Raw genomic sequence first — 10,368 nt, 5'->3', positions numbered from 1 at the left:
GTCTTTTATTTAGTAAAATGTAATGTTTTTTTATATCTCTGTGTTGCAAATCTGAGCAGATCATCTAGCGTCTATCACTGCTGAAAACTTTAGTCAGGTCCTGGCTACTACTTCCTTTCTTCTTAAAGATTAATTTTATTTTCATAACATTTTTCAGCACAAAGAATAGAAATATAGAAATACTGTGGTTCTAAGGTGAAAAGTAAGTGAGTTGATACAGAAGAGAGGTGAAAGGTTTTGGTTTGTTTGGGTTTTGTTTGTTTGTTTTTTTTTGGGGGGGGGTATGTTTGTCTGTTTTTTAAATAAAGAGAAGGACCTGTGTTCCACTGGTGTATCTGGAGTAGTTCATTACAGTAGGTACTACAGTTCATGTAGACTAATACAAGGAATTTGGTTTGTCCATTAACTAAGTCACAGATAGCACAATGCAGTGTAGGTTTGTGCTAAACAATATTTTCTATCTATTTATTAATAAAATGAATTATCAGCTAAGAAATTGGGAACTGCCTAGTGACCTTTTGTGTGACTCTCTTTCAGGCACCTTTTTGGGCATACATCTTGGGTGCATTAGGACTTTTTATTTACCAGTCTCTGGATGCCATTGATGGGAAGCAAGCCAGAAGAACGAACAGTAGTTCTCCTCTAGGAGAACTCTTTGATCATGGTTGCGACTCTATTTCCACAGGTAGCCTTAACTTACTGTTGTTACCTATCCTAGCTTTAGAAAACTGTTTTTCAAGAGTAGCTGATTAATCACGGATTTGCTTAGAGTTGGAAAGGACCTCTGGAGATATCTAGTCCAGTCCCCTGCTCACAGCAGGGTCACCATGTTCCCTTCTTTTAGGGTAACTTCATGTCCTGGTGACTGCAGCCAAGGCTGCCCCTGACCTTTGCATCCCTGACCAGTATCAGGGAGGATATTTCAGAAGTACCTGTGGCAGATGTTGGGTAACACCTGTTCTGCTCTTACTTACTGTGCATCTTCATGTACAGTGCTCTTTCAGTGAGCTAGATGGTGAACAAAGAATTCTGTGAGAGGCGCTTAGAGATCTTTACGTGTTTTCTGGTAGAGTACAGGTAATGCCAGATAAAGGATTTTAAGGACCTGAAAGGCTGATGCTGACGTCAAAACTAAGGCTTCTGCTTTAGGAGTGAGGTACCAAAATACAGTTTGGTAATAGGACATCCAGCCTAGCACATAAGAGAAGGATAATTTATATTCCTTAGAGTTGGAGTCCTTAAAAAGTAAGCCTTGTTCTGTTCTCCTTTCCATAATTTAGCTGCTGTTGGTGGCAATGTCTGTACTTTTATAAAAGCTTAAGAGCTGAAACATTTGCCCTGGGAGTTGGAACACTGCCCAGGGAAGTGCAGCAACCACTTTCTCTGAGCTGGGCCTTTCCCTTGAAGCTGTCAGTGTTGCAAAGAACAGGCATCAACAGGGCCAGCAGAAGGGAGAATGACCACTGTGGGCTGGAAGGCAGGGCCCTCGCTTGGAAGAAAGGGAGTCCTGTGTTTAGGTCTCTCCTGCCAGGACTGTCCTTGAGGTTAGCTACTCAGTGAAGTGTCAGTCATATCATTACTTTGTTAGAGTAATGTAAATGCCTTGTGGTTTTTTTTCCTTTATTTAACTGCAAGCAAAGAGGGTGTATGACTAACATGTTCATTTCTGCTTTTCAGTTTTTGTTGTCCTTGGATCCTGCATAGCAATCCGACTAGGAACAAATCCTGACTGGTTGTTTTTCTGTTGTTTTGTGGGACTGTTCATGTTCTATACTGCTCACTGGCAGACATATGTATCAGGCATACTAAGGTTTGGAAAGTAAGTAGGTATCTTCAGAACTACGTGTGGCTTAATGTTGAGACTGCTAGCTACTTGATTTCCATTTCTTCTTGGTTTTTTTCTTTGCTTTCTTCCTCTCGCCTCCTTTCTCATCTCCCTCTCACCCTAGCAGACTTGTGTTTTACCTGGCAAGAACTTAAAAACCCCGCATAACTCTGAGTAGAGGACTTGTTCTTTTAGCAGCTGATTTCAGCTATATATGCCTTGTTTGCATGCGTTTGGCTGTTTTGTCTGCAGATTTGTTCTCAGAACCCATGAAGCAAGCACCATGCGGGCTTGGGCCAGCGAGGTCTTGCCTGCAGTGTAAACAAGTGCTCTGTGTAGGAGTAGGGACAGAGCAAGTATCTACAGTACCTCCCTTTGTAACCTCCCAGCCACAGAACAGTTTCAGACCAAGGGACTCTGAACCGCAAGCATTTTGAAATTCCCTTGCCAGTAGGTTTTCCTTCCATAGACATCTCCAGACTTCCTTCGAATGACTCTCTGCATCCATGGCATCCTTTGGCAAGGAGCTCCTCGGAGCTATGGCAGTGCTTGAAGAATTGCCCCAGGTTTAAGCGGAGGTTTTGTTTTTAATCTGGCTCATACTGGGTTTGATGTCCTTTAGGTTTTGTGTTAGGTCACAGTTCTAGAGATTGCTGTTCGTGACCTGGTAGAAATTTCATCTGTTCTCACTACAGTGTAGGAGGAGGAGCCATGACATTCACATAGAAGAAAACAATTTCAATTTAATTTCAGGAACTATTAATAGTGTGGAGGTCGCTCACCCTCCTACAGCTGTGGCCTTTTGCTGCTTTAGAACAATAAGCTGCACTCCAGTAAAGATTTCTGAAAAGAAGAAGAGATTGGAGACTTCTGCAGCAGTAGGTAGATAGATGAAGGCTGTCCTGCTAATCCTGGTCACTTGTTAAATCACCTGCTTATAGTCCTACTTAGCTCTGACCTGCAAGAAGCACCTTAGCAAATCTGAGCATCGCTGGGCACACAGCCTCATGATGGGCTGTCCTTGCATGCTGTTCGATATCTGTATCAAAGGAAAGCAGCCCCCGTGATAACGCTAAGAGCTCTCTCTTACTTGCTGATGGTGCATTTTGCCACAGAAACTATAACTCTTCTACCTGCCTACCCATCCTACTTTTATTAAAGGACATCTTGTGCTGTAAACAAAAATAGATGCTTTAGAGTGATGGCTGAAATAGCATAATTTCCATACCTGTCAGTGGACTACACTGAAGGGAGATGGGCCATGTCATGAGCTCTGAGACTCTGCATACATGGTTGCTTTTCTGTGCCTTCCTTTCTTAAAGGAAATAAAACGTGAGAATGATTCCCTTACATCAGGAAGGTGCTGACACTCCCATACCACAGAAAAATTTTGTCATTAAAAACTTAATAACTTCTATGTAAATATAGTGATAGTGCGTAGTACAAGCAGTTTGGAATGGCCTGGTGTTCCATGCTTGCTGTTTGAAGTTAGACACAACTTTTCTCCAAGGTAACTTACTTCTGTTTAGTGGAAACAGGTGAGAGTTTTTTGAAGGCTTGCAATTTTATTTCTCTTAAGTGAAGGCATTAGTATATTGCCCTAAATGTGATAATACAGAGTAACGTGGACAGAAGCTTTCACTGATGCTGTTCCTGAATTAACAGCAGTTGATTTTAGAAGTCAAGTGATGGATGAGAGAGTCCTAGTGCTGATGGCCAGGAAGGATCAGAGCTGCTGGGTACTCTCAGGTTATGTAGAACACCTCATAGTGTCTGCTTAAAATCTCTGGACTCTGATTCAGGCTGTGTTGCAGCCAGCAGTATGAGCCTCTGTAAAAGTATCATAGAATCACAGAATCATAGAATGGTTTGGGTTGGAAGGGACCTTAAAGCTCATCCAGTTCCAACCCCACTGCTGTGGGCAGGGACACCTTCCAGTAGTTCAGGTTGCTCTAACCTGGCCTTGAACATTGCGAGGGACGGGGCACCCACAGCTTCTCTGGGCAACCTGTGCCATTGTCTCACCTCCCTCATAAGGGAAGAACTTCTTAATATCAAATCTAAATCTCCCCTCTTTCAGTTTAAAGCCATTCCTCCTTGTCCTGTCACTACATGCCCTTGTAAAAAGTCCCTCTCCAGCTTTCTTGCAAGGTCCCCTTTAGGTACTAAACTTTGGCACAAATAATCATTTAAGTTTGAGCCTCCTCCCACCACCAGCAACAGCAAATGCAGTACAGCTTAGAACTCTAGGTGTTACTAGTACAGAGCACAACCTCTGAACACTTGCACCTGCTTTTGTATTCGTAACAGACAAGCTCAGTGTACAACTGCAGCAGTGCCTATGCAGATCTAACACCTCATCCCTGACAGAGAGAGAGAAGTGCACTCCCAGCACCGCTGTCCCATATTCCTCCCCTGCACAGTTTCGGCCGCTTAACCCCAAGTCAGTTCATGACATGGGCAGAAGATGAAAAGCCTGCCCGAGGCTAGCAAGCTGAACTGGTGCACCTTACATTCCGGCGAGCACTGCAGCTACCACAAGTGAGGGAGTGCAGAGGTGTAGGAAGGAGAGGACGGCCCATTGCCAGGGCTTTGAGCAGTGATGAGCACTTCAGCTTATCATCTAGTTGCAGCTTAAACTTTGCCTCTTCTAAGACCGAGTCTGAAGCTTGTGATGAAATGTTGCTGTGATTATCAAGATCAAATAAATGTTTTCCATTAACCAAGAGCTGATTCCTATCTCCCTTCAAAAATACACCATTTCCCGTACAAACAGATCACTTGCTAAGCAAGTAACAGTACACACTGACTTCGGTCATAATAGGTTAAACCAGAAAATTTATTCTAACTGCTTAAAGAAATGTTGTATTTTAAACATCCACTGTCACTGCGTGCTGGTAACTTCAGTAGAAAGATGAGGTACCTGTCTCAAAACCTTTGGTAGCATAAAAGGTACCTTAGATGTGCACAACTTTTTATTTTATTTTATTTATTTTAAAGCTTTATTGAAAGTATCAAATTTTTTTTCCTCAAGCTTCTGCTTAACGTTTTTTTAATATATTCAGGTCTTCCAAAAACATCTCATCAATCAAAAAAGGAGCTGGCTGTCTTTTCTGAGAACAAAAAAGGTGGAATTCAGAGTCTAGACTTTAGAGGGCATACAAGGCCACCTATGTTAAAAATGTTTTTATGGAAATAAGCAAGATATCAATCACACATCCTCTGAAACAGGACAGATGCTCAGCTATCCACTGCCTCAGTCCTCAAAATACTGCCCTTATGTTTTGCAGGCTCTTATCTGTCAAGGTTTCATGATATGATAGCTTAAAAAAATCCCTTGCATCCCAGTGTGCTCTTTACAGTCTATACTTTTATATGATATGCTTTTAATGGGAATGTTTGATTGCATCTACTGTGAGCTTGCCTTAAATTTTGATGTCATGCTTGCACGCTAACAAGTCTGTGAATTTATACAAAAATTCTCAAGGTTAACAATGTATTCATTAAAGATTTCCCCCCTATTAAAATTATATGTAGCTTGCTCTAGGTAAAGAGTATACATTTAATTTTAAATCTAAGCCAAAGACGAGTGCTTCTGTATAGAGGAGCTTTCTCAGTCAAGGGAAATCATATTTTATATATAGATTGATGTAATCTGAAGTACTTTTAAGGAGATAATTTAAAGTCACTTTTTTTATTCCCCGCCTGCTGCCTTAACTTGCAGCAAAAAGAGCTTTTATTTAACTACATGTCCCTTTTTCTCCTTCCTAGAATTGATGTAACTGAAGTTCAGATAGCCATAACAATGCTGCTTTTGACATCTGCGTATGGTGGAACAGCAATATGGGACTATAAGGTGAGTGCATTAAGTATTCAGAGTTCCTGTTGAGTGTTCACAGTTCCTGTGGTATTTGAAGCTATCCTGTGTGAGTACCCTCAACTCCTACTAGTTGTCTAATATTCTGTTTCAGCTTCTGTTACAAATGAAGGTTATTTTTATGTTGTAGTTAACTTGGATATAATGGTGTGACTTCCTATGCACAAATTTAGAGCTACATAGAGGAAAAAAGACCCCATCTGCCACATGCAAACTCCTGATTTGGAACTAATACTCTGCAGATACTTAAGCTTTAACAACTGGGTTTTGTTCTAGTTTTATTTCTTCTGTTTGTGACATATATTTCTGTTCATTTAAATGATTTATAGGATGCTTTGTTTTAAATTTAAAGATTAATACTTTAATCCAGTAAAATCATGGGATGAAGTTAGGGGGGTTTTGGTTAAGTAATCCATATTTACCTGCTGATGGACACGTACTGATTTTTAAGTTATGTCACAGCTGACATAAATGTAAATACCTATATTTATTTAAAGAATTGACTTCTGTCCAAAAGCATCTCCCTGTTTCTGGCTTTTATTCTTTTCTTTAAAGGTGACTTTAGTGGACAGCATCAAAAGTACATCACACTGACATCTTCATTGTTTCTAGGGTCTTTCTTTATTCAGAAATGCCTAGTTCTGCTTGGTCATAGTACATGGAGGAGCTGAGACCATTCCATGGTATTGATAACCAGTGCAAATTAACCTAAATATAAGCCACCAAGTAATTCAAATTGATGTCATGAGTTTACTCAGCAATTTTGTTTCCTTTTCTCATCGTTCTGTTTTCAAACAACTTATTTTCATGTTGGAAAACAAAGTAGCCACATTAGACTCTAATGCTTGTTCTTCAGTATTAAAATCTGTGCTAGTTATGCTGTATCTCAAAACAATCTATATTCACAAATACAGTCAATGATTTCAATTTATTACTACTTCTTTTTTTTAAATCCTCTGCTGCCTTTGGAAGTTGCCTTGAAACTGCAATTGATTCTGCAAAGGTAACTGCTTAATTAAAATTTGTATCTGGAGACTGTTCTGAATGCAGAGATACAGCATACAAAGAACATGTACCAAAACACAAAGCAGGCAGATGGTGTTTATGTTTCCTGTGGTTCAGTGTTGTGTTACACTGTGAAACAGAAGGAACTGTCCTTCTCCCCCCTCCCGTGCCTTGCAATGCAGTAGTTCGTGTCAAGTTTTTGCTTATGTAGTAAAAATATTTGAAGACATTGTAAGGACAAACACAGAAAGATCTAACTGAATTTTCAAGATCAGAACTTAAGTACTCAAAAGTTGAGTTTAAACATTACAAAAGGAATTTGTTGTGTCCTTAGTAAGGAAACAAATTCCAAACACTGTCCTTCTGAGCAAGAATTCAAATAAAACAATCATTTAGTAGACATCAGTAGTTTTTTTTAATCACTTCTTAAAAAAGGTGTTACCTTTAACTTCTAATACTTTTCTTTTGTTTTTCCTGCTAAGGTTCCTTTGGTGGGCTTAGAACTGAAGTTCCTTGCAGTTTTTGGCATATTGTGTGGAACAGCACTTTCTTCATTCAATTACTTCCGTGTCATCTTTGGTGGAGGGGTTGGAAAGAATGGATCTACAATAGCAGTAAGTTGCTTTAAAAATCTGAATGAGGTTCAAATAATACATGCCCATAATTTATTGCATTTTGTATCATCATAAGGGTTTTATTTGTTTAAGCATTTAAGTAGACAAGCATATGAGTGTTGGATGTCATTATCTACCTTCTCTCTACACAGTACTGTATTTCTTCTATCGCAGGAACCAGCAATGAATTTTCTTAGAAAATGGATTAGTGGTCACTGCAAAGGATACTTATAAGTGTTGGTATAATGCTCAAGGACTTTCCCTGAGCTTTGACAGCTCTGTTTTTGTTTAATAGGATTTGCAATACATGTAAAATGTGGACCTTACCGTGTGACTGAAGCCTCAGACAAATTTTCTCTCCATTTGTATTGCAGGGAACAAGTGTTCTTTCACCAGGCCTGCACATTGGACTACTTCTCACACTGGCCATTATGATCTATAAAAAGTCTACAACTCAGCTGTTTGAAAAACATTCCTGCCTGTATGTCTTGACATTTGGATTTGTGAATGCTAAAATCTCACAGAAGCTGGTGGTAAGGAATCTTGCTTCGGTCCTAAACCTTCTAAGACTATACTGGTTTTTGGCTTAATGCTTGCTGGATCAGTGAGTGCTACGCAAGTTTTCCCATTGTGCTCTGACACTGAACTAGGTTCAGGCTCCTACAGGGACATTATATATGACTGATGTAAACACATACTTATTGTTGAGTTTATTGGTTACAGCTTTCAGTTTTAACTTACTCCTAGAAATATGTTGTCTGTCTTTAACATCATAAGTCTGGTCCTTCAAGCCTTACTAACAGTGCTGTGACTTCAGATTTAGTTATCTGAAATAGGATTTTACCTTAATCATTAAAATGAAGAGAGAAACTTTTTATCTTTATCTCTTTTGTAATTAAAAATCTCATCAATAAATTAAAAAAAATATCTGCTTTACTATTTGTTTGCCCTTGTGAACATCATCATAGAGCTCAAAGCTCCATCCAACCTGGCCTTGAACGCTTCCAGGGATAGGGCAGCCACAACTTCTCTGAGCAACCTGTGCCAGTGCCTTACCAGGACACGGCTGGTTTCTGGGCTGCAAGCGCACACTGCTGGCTCATGTTGAGCTTCTCATCAATCACCACCCCCAAGTCCTTCTCTGCAGGGCTGCTCTCAATCCATTCTCCGCCAAGCCTGTAGCTGTGCTTGGGATTGCCCCAACCCAGCTGCAGGACCTTGCTTTTGGCCTTGTTGAACTTCATGAAGTATGCACTGGCCCACCTCTCAAGCATGTTGAGGTTTCTCTGGTTCCTATGTAATAAAGTCCCTGTATAATAAAGCTACCAGCTACCAACTGATAATTCAGACAGCTAGACAGCTGTTACCACTGACTAAAGTGCTTGATATTGATTGAATAACCTGGAAAGAGGCTACTTGGTCCTTGGGAAAGAAACTGTTAGGGAGCAGCAGCCCCTGAAGCATTTGAGAAAACCTTGGCCTGCCTGCTGATTGCCTCTTAAGAACAGTGGATAGCAGTTGCTGGGCAAGGGCATCATGCCAGTTTGCTAGTAGTTAAACTGATGTTGCAGTGATGTGGTTTTGTGTCTCTTTTTTCTTTTACATTAGGTGGCTTACATGACAAAAAGTAAAATCTGTCTTCAGGACACTGCATATATTGGGCCAGGGCTTCTAGTTTTGGACCAGTACTTCAACAGTTTCATTGATGAATATATTGTTCTGTGGATAGCATTGGTAAGCATTTTGGTTTGTACTTTTCATTTGGAGCATACTTAAAGGAATGGATTGAGAACTGTCTCTGCCATTTCTGACTTGCTCAGATTTCAGCTGTTGCTGCAGAAGGAGTGGCAGGATACCATGTAAACATGTATTTTGGGAGCTGACTGGCTTCCTTGGAACAGAGATGTGAAAGTAAATCTACAGATATGTCTTGTAATTATGCTTTAGTCCAGGTGGTTTGTTTAAAGTTACTCTGCAAACTGCAGACTAAAATTAGTTTGTCAGACAGCACTTTGTATCGTGCTGGGGTTTTGGGGGGCTTGGGGCTTCATTTTTATTTTTTTTGTTTTTTCTTCTAAACTAAACTACCCTGTATCTTTATGTTAAAATGCTGTTAAACTTGTCATTTGGCTAGACTCTTGATTAAAGTACAGCTGAATTTATAGTAGGGACAATTTTAAAAAATAATTAGATTTATTTTTTTTAACCTGTTCTGTTTTGTTCTTTTGAAGTTCATATCCTTGTTTGATATGCTGAGATATGCCACTGGTGTATGCCTACAGATTGCTGCTCATCTTCATATACATGTCTTCAGAATTTCATCTCATCAAGCTCCTGAACAGGTTCAAAACCATAATGACTGATTAAATAGGTCAAGAACAAGAGAAGAATCAGTTAGGGGAATGCTGAATGAAGCAGCCTCTCTTTTTTTGGGGAAGAGATTAAGCTTTTCAAGAAAACAGTTTTATGAGAAAGCTCACTCTATCCCAGATGTTATCAGATGTTAGAGTTACTAAGTACAAAGTCCTGCAGATTCTATTGTGATTGGTACTTTTGAACCAGGATGTATTTTCCCCCTGTGTTTTAGACCACGAATACCACATTTGAAACTTTCGCCATTTCCTGCTAGGTAACCTTAATTTTGTATTTCTGGTCTGGTGAATGCAGGCTACAAACCAAGGTGCTACCAATCAGAATTCCAAGAGGAATTTAACTTTTCCCTAATCTTCTATTGTTAAAGTCTTCTTGGAACTGCTTTGAAGTGGTACTCAGAGGTATCAGTGAATACCACACTGCGTTATTAAGACTGGTAAATGAGGCATCTGTGAGGTAAAACTACTCATTAATCTCTGTTCCAGTATTTCTAAAGAAAGAGCTGCTGGATCAGTAGGATGAAGGAGGTATAGGCTCAGGAAAATTTTCTTCTATTTCAAAATCCTATGAAATACTATGAAGTTATGAGTGCCTTTAGGATCATGGATTCTCTAAGTATCTAAGTACATAACCTACATTACTAAAGATACTTTTAGCTTGTGTTTTCTTTCAAG

The 10,368-nt window shown here is 39.7% G+C and overlaps 1 protein-coding gene across 1 annotated transcript in view; it reads left to right on the top strand.

Annotated features, from left to right (window-relative positions):
- Positions 1–9,823, top strand: part of CHPT1 (choline phosphotransferase 1) — an 11,459-nt gene extending 1,636 nt beyond the window's left edge. Inside the window, exons 2-7 of the mRNA XM_010009827.1 lie at positions 538–685; positions 1,678–1,819; positions 5,597–5,681; positions 7,190–7,321; positions 8,930–9,055; positions 9,553–9,823. Of these exons, the coding sequence (XP_010008129.1) occupies positions 538–685; positions 1,678–1,819; positions 5,597–5,681; positions 7,190–7,321; positions 8,930–9,055; positions 9,553–9,684 (765 nt within the window). The 3' untranslated portion in view covers positions 9,685–9,823. The remainder of the gene's footprint in view (positions 1–537; positions 686–1,677; positions 1,820–5,596; positions 5,682–7,189; positions 7,322–8,929; positions 9,056–9,552) is intronic.
- Positions 9,824–10,368: the final 545 nt, after the last annotated feature.

This window comes from Nestor notabilis, unplaced genomic scaffold, assembly GCF_000696875.1.
Source record: "Nestor notabilis isolate BGI_N333 unplaced genomic scaffold, ASM69687v1 scaffold6212, whole genome shotgun sequence".
Classification (NCBI taxonomy): Eukaryota; Metazoa; Chordata; class Aves; order Psittaciformes; family Psittacidae; genus Nestor; species Nestor notabilis.
The sequence above is the reverse complement of the archived record's forward strand: the minus strand, read 5'-3'. Positions and strand labels throughout refer to the sequence as shown.